This window comes from Pteropus alecto, unplaced genomic scaffold (genome assembly GCF_000325575.1).
Source record: "Pteropus alecto unplaced genomic scaffold, ASM32557v1 scaffold72, whole genome shotgun sequence".
NCBI classification, from domain to species: Eukaryota; Metazoa; Chordata; class Mammalia; order Chiroptera; family Pteropodidae; genus Pteropus; species Pteropus alecto.
In genome coordinates this window covers 9,969,753-9,994,166 of record NW_006436811.1, presented here as the reverse complement: position 1 = coordinate 9,994,166, position 24,414 = coordinate 9,969,753, and the positions used below count along the sequence as shown (strand labels likewise).

Below are 24,414 nucleotides of genomic sequence, written 5' to 3'. Positions count from 1 at the left end.
TTTTTATTCTGACTCATCTTAATGAGACTACGGAAGAGGAAAATTTATTTTACTAACGTGCTGTTGTGACAGAGTATTCTGGCTACTGATTGTCTTATTGCCATGAGATATATAATGTAATTTCTTTTAATCCTGACCAAATAAAAGACTTTTTTTTCCTTGCTGCCTTAAAGTGGTAATTACCACTTAAGAAATTAAAAATAGTGTTTAAATCATATTTCTGTTCTTCTCAAAGCGTTTGAAGTCATAGAATGGCAGGTAGATTTTTTTTTTTTTTTTAATGAAAACTTTAAAATACCAATCTTTAAATGGAATTCTTCCTTTTTATTTTTTTTACCAGGTAACCTCTTTACTAAGACGAGTTTTGCCTGAAGTAACCCCTAACCGTCTGGCCAGCATCATAGGAGTGAAATCCCTCCCTCCAGCAGATATCAGTGATATCATTCATTCAACAGAGAAAGGAGATTGGAATAAGCTAGGTATCTTGGACATGTTTCTAGGATGCATTGCCAAAGCACTCACAGTACAGCTAAAAGCCAAAGGAACCACCATCACAGGAACAGCTGGTACTACCGTGGGCAAAGGAGTTACCACAGTTACCCTTCCAATGATTTTCAATTCCAGGTTGGTCATTGTAGCTATTTTGATACTAAAATAGAAAAGAATGAGCGACTCTTTGGAGAATTAAGACATGATTTCAAATTCCACCTTGTTTGCTTATTTACCAAATAGAAGCCATAAACACTTGACCTGTATGTAAAAAAGAATGCTATATATATAATAAACGTCAATTTGAATTAGAAAAAAAAGAAATTGTAATCCCTTACCTCACATCATAAACAAAAATAAACTTGAGATCAATTAAAGCTTTATATATGTACGTATATATCTATATATATACATACATATATGTGTGTGTGTGTATATATATATGCAAATACATATGCATATATATATATATATTTCTTTTAAAACTTTACTGTAACAAATTACAGAAGAATATTTTTGTAACCTTCAATTTAAGAAGACCTCCTTAAACAAAACACAGAAGTCAGAGAGGAAAAGATTCACAGATTTGGCTACCTAAAAATGAAAATTAGCTGATAGACTGTATTATTAAAATGTTTTATGCAACTGACTTGAAGAAAATATTTAACACCTATATAGTAGACAATGAATTGTTATACATAATATTAGAAGAATGACAAGTCAATGAGAAAAAGACAAGTGATAGAGAAAAATATATGACAAGAAAAGTTAGTTCAGAGAAGAAAAATTACAAATGCCGGTAAACAAATTCACTGGTTATCAGAGAAATGTAGATTACAGCATAGAAAAATGTCTTTGCACTGGCAGCATTGTGAAGATATAGGCATTTTTTAATGATATCAGGTGTAACTTGCTACAGTGTTTTTGGACGTCAGTTTGATAGTTTATCACTACATTTAAAGTACGTATATCCTTTGACTCCCAATTCTACTTCTACAACTATTTCCCTCAAAAAAGTTCATACATGTGTTCAAAGATATATATACAAAGATGTTTGTTACAGAATTGTGTGTAACTGCAAAAAATTAGAGACATTTGAGATAATGCTAGTAAAAGAGCCAATTCACTATATTAAGCAAATAACACCATCTAGACTATTATTACTAGGGGAGAAACAATTTCAGCTGAACTAAACAGTAGTTTTCTCAGTGACGTAGTTGACATATTTTATTGCAAGCTCTTTATTATCACTATGTAGACTGGTAACAAATAGTTTATGGTCTACGGATATACTTTGAATAGCACTGTTCTAGAAGATACATACAAAGATAATATATAAACAGAAGTATTTCAAAAGAAGCAGATATCAGAATTGTTACTCTCCTGAGCTTGAGAAAATAAATAATGGATAATGTTTGATTTTTTAAAAAAATGCTTTAGTTGATCGACTGATTTAAAAATTAAAATACTACTTGCTGAAATAACAGTTTCATCTTATTCATTTGTAACTATCGCTGATTAGTTTGCATATGCTAACTTTTCTTTGTAGTTATATTCGACGAGGTGAAAGTCACTGGTGGATGAAGGGCTCAACTCCTACCCAGATCTCAGAGATCATCATTAAACTTATTAAGGACATGGCAGCAGTAAGTTCCCATCCTCCTGAGCATTAATGTCAATGAAGTGCAGTAGAAATATGATTAACAAAACAAGTAGCTTATTCTGCTGAATCGATGGAAGTGCATTAGTGTTACTTTGCTTACTTAAAGGCTTTGTTTGGTAGGTTAACTATTGCACCATTTATCTTTTCATTTAGTGATAGATTTGTCCTTTGTGTAAACTGTGTTTATTTCAAGCTTCCCAATTAATTTACTTGACGTCTTCCAAGACTTTAAAGCTTAAAAAATAATAAGTATATATTCTTTGAACCCTAAAAAACAGCCTGAGTTTAAAACCCAAAGGGAAAAAAGGAGTTCCTCAAAGCAAAAGTTTCTCATCCTCCTCAGTTCTCATGGTTTATAAAGCCTTACTTCTCTTTATTAATGTCCTATACCACTGTCTCTAGGTGTTGGCTTTCCAGAGAGACCAGGGAGTGTGGAGGAAAGGAAATTTTTTATCAGAGTGGCTAGCCTTTATTGGGTGCTCCGTAGTGTTGCTTTCCTCACATTCCATTCTTTCTAGGAGTCCAGCCTAAGGAGGGCAAGATACTGTGGATTATAGGTTCCTGAGAGGTAGAGTAGGAGAAGGAAGAATTTGAGCTGCCTCTTAAAAGATTGATCATATGTGGCTATGAGACGAGGGGAGATGCTCTGGAAACATGGAGCCCCACCCCTTTTCCCAGCACCATGGACATTTCCTCAGTCAGAGAAATAGAGAATTTTTTCCAGTTCTCAAATAGGCTTTCTCAGTACGTTCATTGGCTGAAAATATTTAGGAAAAAAGTTTAGGAACACCTAAATTCTATAGTAATAAAGGGTTGGTGTTCAATAAAAATCAAGTTAGCCAATTAAGGTAGTTGTAATTTGAACCCATTTATGCTCTTGGGCTTCAGTAATACTCATCTAAAGCAATTAGCTTAGCTATATAATATTCGTATTAAGTAACAAGGTTTCATAATCAGAATTTCTCAAGCATAGACACCTTAGTATTTCTTTTATGCTTTTATCTCAGTGTGAAAGGAAATTCCCTTCAATTCAATAAAAAAGGAGTATTGAGAACCTATTTTTTTTTTTACTTTTCTTTTGAATCACCAAAATAGTGGTAAGAAGTTGAATTTTTCATAGGATTGTGAAGGATTTTTATTTAAAAAGTATACCCCTTGATCTAAAATTTCACTAAATCTTTCCTTTTGGGTGAGTGATGTTATTTAAGAAAATAGAATTTACTACTATGATTGATTATACATTTCTGGTTGCTTATTAAATTATCGTCCTGCTCAATAGGGTCATCTGTCAGAAGCGTGGTCCCGAGTGACAAAAAATGCCATTGCGGAAACTATCATCGCCTTGACCAAGATGGAGGAAGAATTTCGATCTCCAGTGAGATGTATTGCAACAACTAGGGTAGGTTTTTCATTTGGTTTGTATCATTGCATGTTCTTTTTCAGTACTAGGTTTGAATGAATTTGAATCAATAAGTCAGCTTGATCCACATTTTTTTACCAAATATTTTATTTATTGAAAAAGCTTGAAGGGCTTTTTAGAATTATGAATTAAGCATAGTGGTTATTACTATTCCCTATTATGTGTTCTTTATCACTTGTTTTTGTTATTATTTAGGAAGCTAAAGATATACCTGTTAGAAAAGTCTAAATTGACTTTTATATCAATGTACTGTCTTTCTAATGGTGTATTTACTGGAGCTTCATAGTAAATTTAATCTCTAGAAGTCTGTGAGCACTATGCTGTGATAGACTGAAGGTCCTTGGAAGACAAGTTCCTTCCTACTCCTTTTGGTATGGCCCACTTGTCCTAAAGTAGAGCCCTATTGCATACTTACTGGATTTACACATCTTTTTAAAAGCAAAAGTTTTGTGCCCAGGGCAGGGCAAAGCAGAATCTCTTAGAGCATGGGATTGCATGCTTCAGATGAGACATACACAGGAATTTTTAACCTATCAAATTCATGTCCCATGTGCTTCCAGAAGAGATGGGCAGTATAACAGCACTAGGAAAAAGTAAACACTCATGGAAGTTGCTTAAGTTAATCCCCGGAAATCTGAAAAAGAAGATAAACTATATTTTCCTAGTACAGAAAAAGCCAATTTATACTGTCATTAGTGAGTGTGACATTTGAAGCAATATTCACAGGAACCCTTTCCTACCATGAATGTGTTCTTTTCTTTCATTCTGCACTCCCCCTTTTCCTTCTGTATTATTTTTTCTTTTTCTGGTCTTTTTTTTCCCTCTCTTTTCATTTCCAGTATAGTCATGTACACTTCTTAGAGTTGTGAAAGTTAAATATATTTTTCAGTAATGAAGACATATATCATTCTTTGTAAAACAAAAGCTTACCAAAGCTTACCCTTTAAGTTTCAAAGTTTTAAATTCTTTTTTAGGACAATTTTCTAAAGTTTGTTAGACATTTACTTATTTCTGGAAAAGTGCACCAAGCATGGTGCTAGGCCATTAGGGATGTATATCAGAGAGAAAGTAGGATGGTTCATCAGAGCAACACTTATTGAGTAAATATTGAGTGATTACTATGTGCATGGCACATACAGCAGTGAGCCTAGTGCCTGGCGCCACATCAAGAAAATTTTGGTATCACTGGGTATGTACAAAGTTTCAAATCCAGCTGTCAATTCACTGAACTGTTTGCATGTGTCAGTCACCATTTTATATATGTCTTTCGTAGAAACCCAGTAGTGTAACAGCTTTTCCTTCCAACAGCTCTGGCTTGCTCTAGCATCCCTGTGCGTTCTCGATCAGGACCATGTGGATCGTCTTTCCTCAGGGAGATGGATGGGAAAGGATGGCCAACAGAAACAAATGGTAAGATCAGAATTATTTTATATAGAATTATCTTGTTTTTTCTTTATAATCAGTTCTAGCTTAGCTTTAAAAAAAATATACTGCAAGTCAAAATATGCAATTATTGGAACTCTTGAAAAATTGTCACGTTATCCAAGTTCATCACACAAGGGTCCCCTCTTTATAGTATATTAGGGGTTTTAATTTTATAAAAGAGCTTTCCTCTTCTCTGAGCTGTGTTTACATCATATGAAAATTTGTTATAAGCCAGACTTTGATTCTGTATCTAGATTTTGTACTAAAAATGTAATCAGTCTTAAGGTAGGTAGGAAATAAGGCAAGAAGAGAGGCAATATGGCATACCATTTATTCACAAATGTACTTAAAGTAGGTTTAATAGATATCCTTGCATTCTCTAGAAGACTTAATATAGGCTCTTTTAACATTTTATTATTAATGTTCAAGTTTCAAAAATGAATAATTTGTTCATTTAGCATACGGAATATTTGAGTATAATGGAGAGAAATATTCTTAAGTCACTAAGTAAAGTATACATGTTTATTTTATTAATCATTGAATTGGGAGTTCTGAGGGATTTTTATAGTTAAGTATACTAGCCATAATTCTGTTTAATGTTCAGTGCTAAATTCTTAATAGACTTCAGAATAACTGTCTCTTATTGTTGTAAGTAAATTACATTCAATTTATATGAATATTGAGGCTTCCTTGTTAATCTAATGTGACCTATGGAAATGTCTCATTTTAGCCCATGTGTGATAACCATGATGATGGTGAAACTGCAGCAATCATTTTATGCAATGTATGTGGAAATTTATGTACTGACTGTGACAGATTCCTTCATCTTCATCGGCGAACCAAAACTCATCAAAGACAGGTGAAGACTTCTGTCTTTACACACAGAACAGCATCTGAAACATAAAATATATTCAGTAAATTTTGAGATAAATATGGGAAGGAGACTTGGTGTAATGGGAAAAAATGGACTTTGGATTCAAAGACGTTGGTGGGATTCCCAGCTGTCTCACTTATCAACTGAGTAAATCAAGCGAGTTGTTTAACCTCTCTAAGACTTAGTTTCTACACTTATAGAGAGAGGGCTGTCATAAAGATTAAAGAGAAGATTGGAAATATTTGGAACTTTCTTAGAGTGCTTTGTAGATAAAAACTATTATTATTGAATAATTAAATTTAATGCTCTCCTTTCAGAGTGATAAATAATTTCCCTTTAATGATATTGTAGGTCTTCAAAGAAGAAGAAGAAGCTATAAAGGTTGACCTTCATGAAGGTTGTGGTCGAACCAAATTGTTCTGGTTGATGGCACTAGCAGATTCTAAAACAATGAAAGCAATGGTGGAATTCCGAGAACACACAGGTAAAAAAGGACTTAAGATTGAGCAGTGTCTGCTGATTACGATTAAACTTGATGTTAGTTTAATTTAATTATTTGATGTGAATAATTCTGAACGTATTCTGATAAGTGGTTATGACATCACCAATCACTGTCTATATTATTATATTTACTAGACAATGTTCTGTGGTAGAAGAACATCAGACTAAAAGTCAGGAAACCTATTTTATCACTAACCAGCTGTGTAACCAAGTCATTTTTATCTCCAAAATATGTAGTTTTCATTTTGATTTTTTCCTCGAGTAAGTCTGGTATATTCCTAGCTTAGAGTTACATTTAATCTTACAAATTCTCAATTTTTAGCACCTCTGTAGTCTGCTATTTGTCTGACACAAATTTCTGATGTCTGAGGTAAGTATAAACCTGAACAAATTTAACTCTAAATGTGAGTAACTTTTCATGCTACAAGAGCATGGTCTTTTTTTCTCATGGCTGATTCTCTTCTATAATCTGCCCATGCTTTATCTAACATTAACAGATGTTCTTATGTTGAACCATCATTGTATTCATGATATAAATTATTCTTTTAAAAAACCATTTTCTGTAAATATTGCTGAATTCAATGTATTACTATTATATTAGAATTTTTCTCTATTTAAAAATGAGCTTCATCTGTATTCTCAAATCTTCCTGTTTATTGTATTTTCCTGTCCTTGTTCTTATGTATTCAGTTCCTTCTTTATTTTAAACATTTAAATTCCTTTTTCAGATTGCTTTATTATCTCTAGTTCCTTGGGTGGGAATTCTCTTTTTCAAGTTTTATATTTTCTGATGAGGTTTTCTCCTATGCCTTTTTATATTGTCTTGTGGAAAGGTACTTAAAGCTTTCCTTTTCTTCTCTGTATTTTTATTTAATTTTTGTTGTTATATTTTATGTGATATAGTGCTTTTGTAGTGGGGGCCTTGCCATATCTGCTCAACCTGTTATCTTGACTAGAAGTCTAGTCTATTTCTTTTTACTGAAAAAAGATAAGTAAATCAGTTAATAACTCATTTGGCTTTAGACAGGTCATTAGTCTCTTATTCCTTTTTTGGTGCAATTGTTTATTTGTAATTACGGCAGCTTACAGCCCTTCAGTTGTAAAACTGCCGGGCTGATTTCCCAGTGATGGCAACTGATGCAAACCTGGTTTCCTTGTTTGTTTATTTGTTTTTAATTAGTTATAGTAAAATAAGTAGAAAACGCTCTTAAGAAGGAGTTTTCTTTTTTTCTCCTTGAACCTAGGCAAACCCACCACAAGTAGCTCAGAAGCGTGCCGCTTCTGTGGTTCTAGGAGTGGAACAGAGTTATCTGCTGTTGGCAGTGTTTGTTCTGATGCAGATTGCCAGGTGAGTATTTCAGTAAGGATAGCACATATTCCCACACGACACCTTAATGTAAATAAGAGTACAACCTCAGCGTCACTAAATTAGTGTATTACCCATGTTGGGAGTTAAATGCTTTATTAAAGCTGGAGAGTGGATCAGACAAAGCTCTGAAGCCCAAACCAGGCTCTTTTTGTGTGTTTCCTGACTACCATCATCATATATATTTAACATTTGCTTTTGTACTAGGGACAGTTAAAAATTTATGGACCGTATTTCCTTTGCCTCTTACATATTTTGTTTATTTATTCCCCTAAAAGAAACTTTATGTATCTGAAAGTTCTTTAGTACAGAACATCTGTATACATTCCATGCTATCCAGATATTTTTGGTTCTTCAATTTAATTAACATGAATTTGGATAGTACTCAGATAGTGAGAGATACCTATATGTTTTTTTAATCTTTATTTTGGCAAGGGGGTGGGTAGTGATTGAGAGATTGCTTGTCAGGAATTTTTTTGCTTCATGGCTATGCATGATAATAAATAGATTACGATTGGAATTTACTTTTTTATCAGCATTCTCTTTATGTGGAGTGAAATTTTTAAAAATCACATTAAAAGAAAAATAGAATTTTTTAATAGTTCAAACTAAGTTAATTAAAACAAAGAATAAAAATCACTTTGTCATTATTTCTTGTGGTTAAATATCTTGGAAAATTAATATAATAGATATAATTACCAGGATGTGTGCTTTTTTGAGATTTTGTGTGCTGTTGTCATTTAACAGGAATATGCTAAGATAGCCTGTAGTAAGACACATCCTTGCGGCCATCCATGTGGAGGTGTTAAGAACGAAGAGCATTGTCTGCCCTGTCTACATGGCTGTGACAAAAATGCCACAACACTGAAGCAAGATGCTGATGACATGTGCATGATATGTTTCACTGAAGCGCTCTCAGCAGCACCTGCCATTCAGGTTGTTTCAGCTATTAAAGTATCGAATGTGTCTAGAGTATCACTGGGAGAAAATGTCCCATTAATACCTACCAGTTTATTAAAAAGAAATTCTGTCTCTTATGTTCTGTTTCCATTTTGTGTATTTAGCTTTAATTTGTGATTTATGTGAGCCTATATAATCAATAGAATGTATAAAATATTCATAAGGGAAGAAAAATAATTAGATTATTCAGGAGCTACTCTTCTTAATTTTCAAAATCCAGAATGGCATTTTATAACATTATGTAACGTTATATATGCCTAACGATACAATGATACATACCTTTATTTATAATATATACATATGTCTATAATATTAGTAATGTTATAGAAATTACTCTTTGCTAAATACTTATTTTTTAACTTTTACTTGTTTGTTAATATTTCCAGTTCTTGTAATTCCAAGATAATATCCTCAAAAATCAGTCTTAAAGCTTTAAGTCAGTAGTTTCCTCTGCTTTCGGGGAGCTACAAACTGAGTAATTTTGCATTTTCCCTAACCTAGTTTACTCTCTGTAAGGTAGCATTAATCAAAATGGCAAAGAATTAGGAGAAGCTGAAGATCTAGTTAATAATGCTCCATTAGTAGTAGAAAAGTACTGAAATTTCATTGTACTAAATTTCTTGATTTTTCTCTTACCTGCTTTAAGTAGCACCTTACGTTTGAATAATCTGCCAGTTACTCAAGTATCTATCATTATTACATTTGCTTTATTTCCTTCTCTTTTCTTTATTTAAGCTCGATTGTAGTCACGTATTCCACTTACAGTGCTGTCGACGAGTTTTGGAAAACAGATGGCTTGGTCCAAGGATAACATTTGGATTTATATCTTGTCCCATCTGCAAGGTATGGAAAGAATCAGAAATTATCTACTTTCTCTTTACTTTCATCTTTCTCTTTATCTTTCATCTTCCAGAATAAACATCTGCCTTCCCAGTCTACTTTTTACCACCAGCCCTCATCAGTTCCTGCTCTCCTTATCTAGGTGGTATCTGAGAATATTTTAGATCTCTCTATTATAATGCATTTCAAAATAGTAACTGACAGTTAAAAGCTAGTTAAATTAGACATTGCATCATAAAATTTATTTAGATATCATCATGCATTGAAGGTACTTTCAGAGTTCAGATCATGTGACATGACAATAGGTGACTACCAAAAAAAACAAGTGTATGGTGCATGTAGATACTGATATCTGCAATTAAAAAGTGAAATCTGAACTTTCAGTGCCATTAGGCCAGATTCCTTTAGAGCCCAGATAAAATAAGGAGAAAATTTTTGACACATCTCTACAAAGATAGGAAGAAGTAAAGTAGCAAGTTGTTTTGGAGAGCTAATAATGATCTATTCTTTTTTTTTTCTACTTAGTTCTCCCTGTCATCTTCAGATTTGTAGACTATTATATAGGGTATATTATGGAAAGACTTAGCACAATCATTGATTGCTTAGTTAGACAGGAACAATCAAAAAATTGTGTTTGCTTTTCCTGTCTCCTGTAGTACCACAAAAAAACGTCATATTTAAGAAATGATACATGAACATTGTATAGAAAATACTATCTATTCATTTCTACCACCTGATGTTGTATACTAGCATGTGCGCACACACACACACAGGAGTGTCTTATTTGTGGCAGTAAGGTAACCTTTTATTCTCAGAACAGCAGTAGGAGATATATTCCATACTCAGGAATATGAAGTTAATAAAATGAAATTTTTTCATATTCTGTGCCCCACTCTCCACCATTTTCCCTGCTCTTGGGAAAATGTGGGCTTGGGAGGACATTACAAGATTATTTTTAAATGGCATTTTATTTTAAAAAATGCTTGGTTACCTCTTAGCATAGTGCTTGGCACCTTGGTGCACACAGTTTGTTGAATTAATAAGGGATGATTCTGTTAAAGAATATTCATTTTTTAAAATTTCAGAACAAGATAAATCATATAGTGTTAAAAGACCTGCTGGATCCAATAAAAGAACTTTATGAGGATGTCAGAAGAAAAGCATTAATGAGATTGGAGTATGAAGGTCTACATAAGAGTGAAGCTATCACTACTCCTGGTGTGAGATTTTATAATGACCCAGCTGGTTATGCCATGAACAGATATGCATATTATGTTTGCTACAAATGCAGAAAGGTATGTTATAAATTATACTGAGAATATTTAAGAACTAGAGATTACCTGTGTGATTAAGAAGTCGAATTATATAATGATCTCCAATTTTTCTTACATCTTAAATCTGAAGTTAAAAATGAGAAAACTTAGTATTGTGTTTCAAGTTGAATTTGTTTACTTGTTTTTAGATTTTTTTTAACTCATACAGACTATTTCCAAAACATGAAATATTTCTGTACGCAAGCTACTTCCCATCAATAATAACCTCTTGTTTGCCAAATCCACTGGTTCTTGAATAAATTCTCTTACTTGATTCTTGACTGTTTCCTCCTTAAATTCTTCCTTGGCTTCCAGGACAACCTTTCTTTTGATATCCTCTTTCCGTTCTGGCTATTTGTCTTTAACTCCCTCATGGGTTCTTTTTCATCCCCCTGCCCCTTACATATCTGTTTCCCCAGCCTAATAACCTCCTTCCCTTTGGTGATCCCCGCTGTACACCCATGTCTTTTCCTACCACCTATACCATGCTGACCGTCCAAAATTTTTTATCTTTAGATACAAATATCCAGCTGCCTTCAAGACATTTGGATTTCTCACAGATACTTCAAAGTCCAAATGTCCAGCATTATGTTTATCAACTTTGACTCTTTCAATCTCCAGTCTTTATTTACAAAGTCCTGTCAATTCCGTCTCCAAATCTCTCTTGAGGTTTGTTTTCTTTTTATGTATATATATTATGTCTTCAGCAACCTAATCATTTTATTTAGTAGTTAGAGCAGCCTTCTTCCTGAGCTCTGTTTGTGGAGCCCCTAACCCCTCCATGCCTTCCTTTACACTTAACACTCGTACTTGTAGGTTAATATTTCTGGATCTCAAATCTGATTTTGTCATTGTTCTGCTTATAATCCTGTAGCCCTCTTACTCTCCAGTCTCATCTCCCAGTAAGCTCCCATTTGCACTCCATGCTACAAATTATTGAACAACTTGCAATTCTCAAAACTTGGCCATATGTGCACACTTACAGAACCTCTATGTCATCACTTAGGCAATTTCTCTTCATGAAATGCTCTTCTCTACCTCCTACTCTGTATTTTACTCTCATCTGCCACCCATTCATACACCTCTGCTCAGGTGGAGAGCCAAATCTGTCAGATTATACTTTCAGATTTAGTCAGGTGTCTCCTCCTCTGTAATGTGCCCATGACTCCATATCACCCCCACCACATGATTTTGATATCTTGCATACATCTATCATAGCACTCATTATTCTGCATTATGGTTACCAGTTCACTTGTCTCTCTGCTCCACTTGATAAGTCCCATGAGGATAAACACTACGTTTTTTCATTTCTCTATCTCTAGTATTTGGCACTTATTAGACACTAAGTTAATTAGAAAATGAATAAATGAATGAAAGAATCAATGAATGAAATTTGCATAGTCTCCCAGAGTAACAAAAAGAAAATATAGATAATGAATGGAAGGCTAAACAGGTAGATGATAGCTAGAAAGGCAGACAACTATACATAACGTGCAAGGAAAGACCAGTTGTGTATATTTGTGAATTGTATTGTTACAAATAATAAAATATTATTTCTGTGTGTTTAATGTACTAAATATCATAAATTAATATTGTGTCACCACGGGATGGCAGTCAAATGTCCATGAGGCCAAGCAGGGAACCTAGAAAAGTAAAGCAACTGGAATAGGCCCTAGGACTAATGAAATACTTCACAGGCCAAATTTAGTTGGTAGATGACCATTAATAACCTCTGTATCAATGGAGCCTGTTTTTTGACCTGTTTTTCCAGTACAAATAATAGATTTATATTGAATCCTCTTGTTTATCCTCAGTTATGGAAATAACTTCCTGGCTATGGGACATATACATGTAGATTGTTCCAATTATAATTGGCCTCATTTATTTTGTGCTCAGAGCAAATTCAGAAAAATCATATGTTATGATAATTTCATTTATTCAAGTATCTGTATTGGATTCTATTGAGTTCTTGCATATAATATATAGCTTTATTAGTAGAGGCAACATTCTGAACAGAATTACAAAATTTACCTTTTTTTAAATAAATTTTTGTATGATTAAAATGATTTTTTTCTTTCCTGTTAGTATGAGGATTATAATTCTATACTAATACTTACTTTAGGAATATTTTCCTACGGTATTAAAATTTTGGAATTTCTAAGTATATTTTTCAAAGCACTAGAAAGTAATATGTTATTTACTATTTCAAAATGATGAAAAACTATTTAAACTTTGCCCTGAAAAAGTAGTTTCTCTTTACTACTTAATATCCCATTTTTGACATTTATTTTGAATATTATACATTCTTTTGTTATTTTGCTTTGATAGTAGTGTTTGTATGAATCCATTCCAGAATTGAAGTACAGCAGCTTTATTTCTTACCCTGATCTGTCCTACAGGCAGCTATACGGGCATACCACTTGGCATTGCAAAGGAGTGTTTAATAAACAGTGGTTTTGATCTTATTTCCACTGCGCCCAAATTGCATCTCCCATGGTAGAGGTTTTTTTTTCTTTTCTTGCTGTAATCTAAATGCTCTTTCTCCCTAGGCGTATTTTGGTGGTGAAGCTCGCTGTGATGCTGAGGCTGGACAGGGAGATGACTATGATCCCAGAGAGCTCATTTGTGGTGCCTGTTCTGACGTGTCCAGGGCTCAGGTGGGTAGCACATTTTATTAGAAGAGACAGTTTAGAATTAGAAAAGACTGATTATATTCAACTTGTTTGTTTGTTTGTTTGTCTGTTTTAAATATCATCAGTATGGTGAGAATGGCCTAGCAGGCTTTTTCCTTAGTGTTTTCTGATGTACGGCAGTGTATAATTTTCCAAGTTTTTTCATATATATTATTTCTTTTGGATGGGATTTCCATTTTATAATTTTTTCTTCCATAAAATAACCACCCCATTTCAACAATTAATAAGCGAATTAGATACAAAATCAGTGTTCAGAAAAAGAAGTAGAAAAAATAATTCCTTTAGCAATTGCAACAGAAAGAATAAATTGCTTATTTCATTTTCTTAAACCTGCAGTCACACATTTAGATTTTCCCCTTTTCAATCAAATCTTCATAGTACATCTATGAAATTGAGAGACGAAATATTATTAATTTTTTTAATATGGCTGGCAAGGAAGAATTCATAGGGAAAGTGGTAGCTTATTATGTAAGATTAGTTATAATGAAGCTAGGGTTAGAATTTGGTACTTTGTCCAGATCTTTTGGGCAAAGCCACATTTTTATCCATTATTTTTTAAATGTGTGTATCATTAACTTTTTAAGAGCTTTGTATACTCTTAAATACAAATCACTGAGCTACATAAATGAATAGCTTAAGTATAATTGAAATAGACTCGCTATAATCTTGTATCCATCTCTTTTCTTTTGCTCTAGATGTGTCCAAAACATGGCACAGACTTCTTGGAATATAAATGTCGCTACTGCTGTTCAGTGGCTGTCTTTTTCTGTTTCGGAACAACACATTTTTGTAATGCTTGTCATGATGATTTTCAAAGAATGACTAGCATTCCTAAAGAAGAACTACCACACTGTCCTGCAGGTATGTGTTTAATATTTTTAAATATGATTATGATATCTATGGTATTTAGTCTTATTTCATGATCACATGAGAACGCTTTGTTTCAAGTGGCACAAACCCAGTTCACACTATCCTAAAGAATCCAAGAGGATCCTAGGCTCTTGTGAACGTCTGACTTTCTGAACGAAGTAGGAAGTAAGATCCCCATGGTGAAAGGTTAGGAGCTGTGATGGAGCAGATTGCCTGGAGAACGAGAAGGAAGTCAGCTCAGGTTTAATGAAAGGATCACTGTTCAGTACTAATGGGCCATGTGAAGTCTGAAATTATAAATGAATAATAGAACCATTAAAAGGGATTTTGTGGTTGGTTTGTTGTTTTTTTTTAAGCCTGGAACCAGTACCATAAAATGGACAGGTGGCTTACTCTAGAATGGCTGAGAATAGGCAGTGTAGTGAGCATCAGAAAGCCACGGAAATTAAGGAAGCCACTGAGAATACCAGAGAAATGATTGTCCATGGAAGTCAGGCTGAGAAAAAATCAACATGAAACCAAAAAGAGACTGAAAAATTAGAAGAGCTTGGGAGGCTGGTGATCACAATGAGGTGGCTTAATGGAGGTGAGAGAAGTGGAAGGAGAGGTAAATGTGACCATAGAGGAGAATTTTACATAGATATATCTGAAATTAGTGAAAATACATATAGAAGTACATACACCTCAATATACGATGTTAAAGCTAGGAAACACACACTCATCCATTGCTTATTAAAGTGCAAATGGTAGAACCCTATGGTGCCTCTCAAAATTGCAAATATATTTACCCTTCAAGAATCCCACTTCTGGGGATAGACCTACATATGTGAAGAAAATAAACAAGGGAAAATGTACAAGGTTATTCACTGCAGCATTGCTTGTAATAATAAAAATTCATAAACAATAGACGTGTACTGTAGGGGGATGATTAAACACTAAGTAATAAGCATCATTAAAAAGAGAAGAATCATCGTACACTGTTGGTGGGATTGAAAAATGATACAGCCACTATGGAAAACAGTTTGGAGGTTCCTCAAAAAATTAAAAATAGAACTACCTTAGACCCAGCAATTGCTCTTCTGAGTATTTATCCAAAGAAAACCAAAACACTAATTCATAAAAAATTAAATCCTACCATTTGCAAGGATATGGTTGGACCTAGAGGATATTATGCTGACTAAAATAAGTCAGAGAAGGATAAATACCATATGATTTCACTTATATGAGGAATATAAGGAATGAAAAAAATAAACTAAATGAAAATAGACTTACAGATACAGAAGGTAATCTGCTGATTGCCAGAGGGGAGAGGGTTGGGAGATTGGATGAAAAAGGTGAAGGGATGAAGAAATACAAATTCATAGTTACAAAATAGTAGAGTACAGCGTAGAGAATAGAGTCAATGGTATTGTGATGGCTGTGTGTAGAGCCAGATGGGTGCTAGAGTAATGGGGGAATCACTTCACACACTATGTAAATGTATAACCAATGCACTCTATACCCAAAACTAATATAAATAAAAATTTTAATTAAAAAAAAAAAGATGACCGAAGATGGAGTTTCTGTGTACTGATATAAAAATTCTGTAGGAGATAGTATTAAATGAAAAATCAAATTATATAAGTGTATATAGAATTCTGCCTCTGTAAGAAAGGAGGAAATGAATATGTATATTTGTGTTTGTTTATATTTGCATGAAAAATACTAGAAAGGTAGATAAGAACTTCATTAAGTTGGTTAACTATTGGGGGAAACAGAGAAAATGGGGTAGAAAAGGGAGACCATGACATCTTGTTGTATATAATTTTTTAACATTTTGATTTTTAAACTATTCAAGATATCTATTCAAAATCAAAGATAAGATAAATCTTTTTTTTTTTTTTAGGTATGGCTACTTTTTGCTCTTTGCTCCTGTCAAATAAAAATTGTCACAGCGTTACACCTCTAAAAACATTTTTTTAAAATAGAAGTAGTAGACATTGAAAGAAACAAGGTCAGAATAATGTGAGGCTAGAATGTTTAGAATTATGGCCGGAATAGAGCTATGAGCCATCATTAGCAAGAGGAAGGAGATGAGCAAATGAAGGGAGTGAAAAGGGGACAGGCAGTGCTGTAGGTCATTTGAACTTCAAGGGACAGGGATTATTGAATGACAGTTGTAGGTTAGTGGCCTGGAAATAAATGGGAACCAGGAAAGTCAGTCTTGCCTCCTGTCCTTATGACATGGAGGAGCTTGGGAGATAGCTAACCAGCTTCTGGTTGAGAAAGTTTAAGGGTAAGCAAGGTCATCAGGGAAAATCTAAATTTTACTCAATGATAAAAAGGTTCTTCTGCATTAAAAAAAAAAAAAAAATACACACACAAACAAAAAAACACTAAAAACAATAAGGAAGTTAGCTGGTAATGAAACAAGTGTTGCAGACAACACAGTGGCAGGATAGTCACTGAGGGAAGGAGGACAGGCCAGGCCAAACAAGGCTTTTCCTCTCATATTCACACGATCATCCAGGTCAGCCACCAAAAAGGACTTACCCCTTTAAATATTTGTGAATCACAGTAATACAGCAGGAAAGGAGTTAGGGAGATGGCAGCAGGAAGGAACCAACTTGATTCTGGGCATTTTCACATGTATTTTCTCACCTAAAAGGTAGATAGATAGTATTATCTCCCACATTCACACATGGAAAATCAAGGCCTAGAGTGGCTAAATACTTTGCCTAAGATCATACACTTAGATCGAGGTGTGCCCCGCTAGCTCTATACATTCTTCTAACTCATCCATTCATTTGGAGAACTGGAAGAGAATTAAAGGAGATACCACAGTGGAATCAGCAAGGAAGGTGGCCATGCAGTTTCCTTAGAAAGACAGGGGCCGATTCTCTAACCACTATCAACCCATTAATTTTAATTTTTAATATGTGGTTGAAAACAAGAGTCCAGATTAAGAACTTGAAATAGATAGTCCCTCTCTTTGTCCCTTCCTTTCTAAAACATTTATTGATGACCATCTTGGTGCTAGGATACTTAATCTTCACAGCAACCTGTTATTGTTATTGCTGTGACTATTTGAAAGATGAAGGGTTTATAAATCAGAAAAATTAAGTTAACTTTGGCTTATCTGCAAAATGGGGATAACAAGTCTTTTAAAGAATATAAAACCACAGTTTTTTGTATATTTTAAGTTTGCTTTAAAATGATGTACATAATTCATTTATTAATAGAAAAAGATCTGTAGCTCCTGGTGGTTATCTTCAGGCAAGTTGTTATGGGTAAGGGATCATGTCCCCTTCCTCTACATATATATCTGGTATGTTGAGTTTTTTATGGTGAACATTTTTACTTTTTTGGTTAGAAGAATAAATTTTAATTTTATATTTGCATAGCCATTAGTCGTTATTTCTGTCAATAACTTATCAGTGATTTTTATTTACATTAGGTTTATGTGATTACATATTTTTAAATTATATTCTTTTGCCTCCTTCAAAATTTATACAGGTCCCAAAGGCAAACAGTTAGAAGGAACTGAATGCCCACTCCATGTTGCTCACCCACCCACTGGGGAGGAGTTTGCTCTGGGCTGTGGAGTGTGCAGAAATGCTCACACTTTTTAAAACACTCAGATTCCTTTGTCGATAGAGAGAAAGTTGCCTTCATCCCCAGCGGATGTGGTGAAGTTTAAACTCTGCTCAGGATAAGGACGGGACCATTTTTACATCCATGAAAATGAACCATTCACAGTGCAAGAAGGATGCCAAATACCATGTACATAATTCTTGCTATGGAAAGTTTCCTCATTATTTCGGTTTATTTTTTTTTTGAGCCAAGACATCAAACTTGTGAGGTGTTTGCATGTGGCCACTACCGTCATTGGCCTGTGAAGCATTGGACATGTATAGATAATTGATATAAAAGAATCGCCATGCCCATGGACTAAGAATGATGCTGGCTTTCAAGCAAAAAAGAAAAATAATCATTGTTTATTGTATACTGCCTTTTTGTAATCCTGTACAATTGCATCACGGGTGGGGATAAAAAGAGGAATATTCTGGTTTATTTCCTAGACTGTTATTTAAAAAAAAAATTGTGTTAGGACAGCATATAAATGTAATAAGTATCACACTGTATATAAAGATATCAATGTTTGTCCTCTATAAGAATTACTAAATTACAAATGCAATTTCATTTAAACTTCTAGGTTAAGTTTGAGCCTGAAATTTTAATGAAGTGCAATACTGAGTGTGCCTCATTATCTTGCAGCTGTAAACATATTGGAATGTACATGTCAATAAACCACTGTACATTTTTATACAGTGATAAAGTCTAACAATTGTGTATGGTATTGCTTCAGAAACAAAATTTAAATATCTTTAAAGTCTAAAATTCTATCCAGTTCTTGGCAAGAAATTTACTAACACAACACAATCATAACTTGCATAACTGTTAGAGAAAATAAGAGTAGTAATGAAGCACAATGTTGGAGTCTTAAATATCGGATAGAAGACAGAAGAAAGCATTTAGGAAATTGACCAACCTCCCACCATATTAACCAGCACCCTTTAGAACTTTTATAAAGTGATCGACAAAATCGCTAGGTTTCTCTTTATCTGTTATAGACTACAATGTGTTTTGGTAATTTTTTGTTGTTGTTTTAGTAGTTAACCCATGAAATTGTCAGAAATTATTTTATTTCTGACTCATCATAAAATCAGATTATATTTATTTTATGAGACTTGACAAAAGTTTTAGTCTGAATTTCCAATGTTGGAAATGTATAGTTTGTCAGTATCAATTATTTTAATGATATTTGTTAAGCATTTGTGAGAAATTTAAAATAATCTGCCTTGAAGGACCTTAAATTAAGAAAAGACTAAATTTGAGCAAAGATAACTATTTAGAGAATGTTCTAATAAATTTCATTAAAATGTCCAAGCCAAATGCTTCAAGATTTAGGAAAGATCGTTATTAATGGTTTTTGTTTTTGTTATTGTTGTTGGGAGAAGTGTAGCTAAGAGATTGGTGACGCTGCATTTTGAAGAATAAGTAGCATTTTAAGGGGCAGAGATGTAAAGAAAGGCATGAGAAAAAAAGTATGTAAATAGAAAATTCTAGAATATGATAGAACAATGAGTAATCTAACTATTATAGACTTTATTGTTTAAAAAAAGTGAAGATCGTGAAGACTGATGTCTTTATGACACAACTTGTGGATCCACTGATTAAACATGAGCAAGGAAGGACTTTGAAACAGTACAGAAGATCCCCCTTCATCTGAAGATACATCTGAACAATCACTAAAAAGAAACAATAATACTTTCTTTTAAAATCTCTCAAGAGGAGATTATGCAAACTTCCTTTGTAGTGTGTGACAGTGCCTTAGAGTTGCAAGCAATTTTTAATTGCCCAATGTGTTTGAAAGCACAAGTAATTTGTTGTCATTTAGGGCACTTATGGTGGTTCCAAGCCAAGGGTTACAGGAGAGAGCCATTCAATTTCATCCTCTAGAATACCTTGGATTAATATTTTGTGAAGAAACCCTGATACCTTAAGCTGAAAAACCTTAAGCTGAAAAATGTCTTGAAGGCATTCACACATTTATATACTCTCACATTTTTCTTTTTGATAAAAAGCCAGTTGGGACACTACCTATGTTCAAAAGAGATTCCAGAACCTTCAGAACTACACAGCGTTTTTCTTCAGAACATGTCATGCTTCCATGAGGATGCTGGGTAACAGCGTTTTTCTTCAGAACATGTCATGCTTCCCCTCAGCCCCAGCTTCTACCTCTCAGGACCTGCCCAGCCTCAGACTCTTTTTTTTTTTTTTTTTAAGCCCACACCTATCACAGTAATCACGTTCCATGCCCAGGCCTATGGGAGAAAACTGAAGGCACATGCTCAGGAGTGGCTTTAAATGTTTCCAGAAAACACAAAGTAGGTACAGAGACGGACACTGTTCCTAGGTACACCCCAGGAAAACGGGAGAATGTGATGAGGCCATTGTAAACATGGTTGACTTAAACTCACAGGCCACAGGATTGAAACTAACTTTGAAAATGCCAAAAAAAGAGGATGCCACATAGATAGGAGACGTCACAGGCACTTGAAAACTGTAAAGAATACTATTTTGTATACATTAACTTTTCTGGCAAATTGATCAGCTCCAGTGTGTAAATTGGAGTGGAAAAGAAATGGGAAACTATCGAGATGGCTTAACTGGCACGAACTATCTCGTTAATATTCTAGTAATAAAAGAGATAAAAGCAACAAAGCCCTGCAATGTATACTCACAATAACTTCAACTTATCTTCATTTATGAAGAAGCTATTTTTAACCATATCCCAAGCATCTCGAAAACAAAACTTAAAATATTTTAGAAGTAAGTTATGACAGCAGAGGGGAGAGGCTTTGGCGTGCATTTGGCTCAAGCATACTGTGCGCAAAGACCATTTTCAAATACAGAGTAATACACTAGGCAGGAAACAAAGCAGAATCACAATAGCATTGGAGAATCTGGAAGGAAACTTTAATTTCCTGTTACATTTTCAGGCCAAAGAAAAGCGATTTTTCTTAAGCAGTTTTCTAGCTCGATTTAGGGCTAAAAACATTTTATCAATAAGCGTATTTGAAAAATATATGCAGTACTCTCTTCATTCTCTGATAATTTACAATAGTTACTGATTTGCTGCTTTTTTTCAGATTTTTCAGCCCCAACATTTCTCCCTGTCCACTTTGTCACTGAATTCCACCTGCACGTGGTTACATGTGTTTCTAATGGTAGCTGCATGATGAAACATTTTCCTGAAACCTGCCAACAGTACCTAAGGAGTGCTGAAATTGAAACCAGAAGATTGGGTTCAAGTCACACCCTTGCCTCTGTTTTGACTGTGACCTTGAGTCAGGCACTTACCCTTTCTTAGTCACAATTCCTTAGAAATAATAATGCCGAATCTAAATCAGATGAGGAAGTATTTACAAAAACACTTAGTCCATGATAAAGTATGATTTGAAAGTGAAGAGTAAGGAAGAGAAGAACATTTATTTTACACCTCCTAAATGGCAGACATCAAATTATAGGCATTTTATTTAATTCTAGCAACTCTGTAAGGAAAAACATAATCTTATTTCAGTAGATGACTTTAAAGGTTTTGAGAAGTTAAATAACTTGCATTATATTCTAGCTAATATAATCCAGATTTGGCGAAAAAAATTCTGAGATGTGAATCCAGATCTTTCTGTCTCTCAAATCTAAACTCTTTTTCTATCACATCATGCTATTAATATTACATTACCAACTTGTTCTATGAAAAGAGGTAATTTATGAAATGGTAAGTGGACACTTGTAACATGAGCAAGGCTGCTAAAGCAACAACTGTATATGCCTCAAGGATTGTGCAGTAGAGATGTAGCGGCACACAACTCACATCTCCCTTCATGGGAGACCCTACCTGGAGGAAGGCAAGTAACTAACAGCCTCCAAGGTGCAGCACCTGTGGGATCCACCACAGCATTTCATCTAAGCCACATCCTTCCTGGGCAGCACCAATCAATGATAGAGCATGGCGGGGATGCTAGAGGCCATTTCCACCCAAGGAAGCACTCCTTCCTGGGCATTCTTCCTTCTGCCTGTCCTTTCATAGATGCCAAATCCATATCGCAGTCTGAAAGGCTCTCCTTGCCTACTCCTGCTCCTTGCCCCTGATCTCTCACAGGTACTACCCCCAACAGATCTCTTGCACCTCTAACTTTATCTTGGCATCTGCTTCCGAAGGACCTGACTGACCAACATAAAAGGATAATACATTTTGTGGATGCTTTGTTTCACAAATGATATAAGGTAGCTTAGAAAGAATACATAAACTGTAAGAGATAAGTACTGGAGGGAGTTATAGTGAAGAGAAATTATGAAAGAAAACAAAAGCCAAGGTTAGAGATGAGTGCCCAGTAAGTAACCATACAGTCTTACATAGTTGCTAGATAATAGGCCATCAACTTCACAATAAGTTTCTTAGCTAACAAAGCAAGGCAAGAAACATGTTCAATTACAACCTAAATATCCATTTCCTAAAAATAAAAAAATAAAAAAACAAATACTGGTATTTGAACCTGATCTTGAAGGAAGTTTTGACAAGCAAAAGTGGGAAAGCGTGTTCCAGGGAGAAAGTGATGAGAACTACTGATGTGTTCCTCAAAAGTGTAAGCTGTTTTGCTTCATTAATTCATTTAATAAATATTTGAACACCTGTCTTATATCCATGGTATAATAAATATTTGAACACCTGTCTTATATCCCACTCTCATGAACCTGTACTTGACAGTACAGGTTCATGAGAGTGGGAACTATATTCCCTGTTGCTTAGTAACTGTGACTTACAGAGGGAGCTTGACAAATGAACTGTATAAGTTAGTGAGTAAATATGTGCAATGCATTGTGCCAGGCACTAGGGATGTGACATTCACAGAACGTAAATACAGAAACATGTAAATAATACAGTTATTAAGAACTATAGTCAAGGTTTTCTAATAATAAAAGATAATATTTGTTGAAAGCTGACTGTGGCCAAACACTGAGCTAATGCATGGGTGTAGTAGGCAGAATAATGGCCCCAAATACACCCATATCCTGATCCCCAGGAGATGTGAATATGTTGCCTTACATGTCAAAAGGGACTTTGCAGATGTGCTTAAGGGTACAGACCTTGAGATAGGGAGATTTTTCTGAATTAACCCTATGGGCCCAATGTAATCACAAGGGTCCTAACATGGGAAGAAAGAGGCAAAGTCAGACAACAGCTTAATTTTAGCCTGTTTTGGACATCAGACCTCCTGAACTGTACCATAATAAATTTGTGTCGTTTTAAGCCACTGAGTCTGTGGTAATTTGTTACAGCAGCGATAGGAAACAAATACAATGGGCTTCACATGCATTATCACATTTTCATCTTCTATAAACCTATGAACTATTATTTTAATTTTTCAGATGAGGCAACTGAATTTCACAGAGGTTAAAAAACTAGACCAAGGTTTTGCAAAGACTTAGTACCAAAAGACAAAGAATTTAAAATATCTCAATTTTTAAAATTGCTTACATATCGAAATGATATTTCAGATATAGTGGGTATATATTTAAATAAAATGTCGTTAAAATTAATTCCAGCTGTTCTATTTTACTTTTTTTTTAATTTGGCTTCTAGAAAATTTTAAATTTCATGTGGTTTGCATATATTTCTAATGAATAATACATGCCAAAAATCTCATTCTCAACAGTTTGCATTCTATCACCTATCTTTGGATTTTTTTTTTTTTTTTTTTCTGAGCAAGAGACATGTGCTTTAGGAATATAATGCAGGAAGCCGGTCAGAGGGTGGCTTGAAAAACACCGCCCTTGAGGCAGACCACTTGGAAAGTTGTGACATTGGTCTTGGGAAGAGTTGATAAAGGTCTTGCCCAAGTCTCAAAACACACTTCTTTCCTTTGAAGAGCTTACAGCCTAATTCTAGATAGGTTTAAAACCAGAGTTGGCATAAAATGAAATAGTTTTGTTAGGCTCATTTGCCAGAGAGGGAGGTGTGTGCCAGAGTAACTACCAAGAGGGGAGCAGTGGGGTTGCTGAGGCAAGACGCCAAGGAGGAGTGAGTGTCCTCACTCACGGACTTAGAGCAATACTAAGAAGAGCAGCAATGTGGGTAGCATTTACCATAAGCCTGCTACTGATCTCCACGCTTTACATGTTAACTCATTTAATTCTCATGACGAAGCTATATGATAGGTGGTGGTGGTGTTGTTATTCCCATTTTGCTGATAAGGAAACTGAAGCACAAAGAAGTTAAATAGTATCTTATTCAAGTTTGCTTATATTGAGAAGGCAGAACCGGGATCAAAACCTAAACCACAACCCAGATCACATCTCCATTCCCATCTGGAGCAGCTTTGACTGGCGGGGGAGATTTGGGGCACTCAAGTTTGCAAGAGCTGAGATGGGGATGAGGAGACAAGAGTTCCTC

The 24,414-nt window shown here is 34.5% G+C and overlaps 1 protein-coding gene across 1 annotated transcript in view; it reads left to right on the top strand.

The window, feature by feature from the left end:
• MYCBP2 (MYC binding protein 2, E3 ubiquitin protein ligase) overlaps positions 1-18,738 on the top strand; it is a 236,802-nt gene extending 218,064 nt beyond the window's left edge. The window contains 13 exon segments of the mRNA XM_015590881.2: positions 341-624; positions 2,039-2,135; positions 3,432-3,551; positions 4,881-4,982; positions 5,728-5,856; positions 6,223-6,355; positions 7,617-7,720; positions 8,486-8,674; positions 9,434-9,541; positions 10,624-10,833; positions 13,401-13,508; positions 14,240-14,405; positions 17,910-18,738. Coding sequence (XP_015446367.1) covers positions 341-624; positions 2,039-2,135; positions 3,432-3,551; positions 4,881-4,982; positions 5,728-5,856; positions 6,223-6,355; positions 7,617-7,720; positions 8,486-8,674; positions 9,434-9,541; positions 10,624-10,833; positions 13,401-13,508; positions 14,240-14,405; positions 17,910-18,025 — 1,866 coding nt within the window. The 3' untranslated portion in view covers positions 18,026-18,738.
• Positions 18,739-24,414: the final 5,676 nt, after the last annotated feature.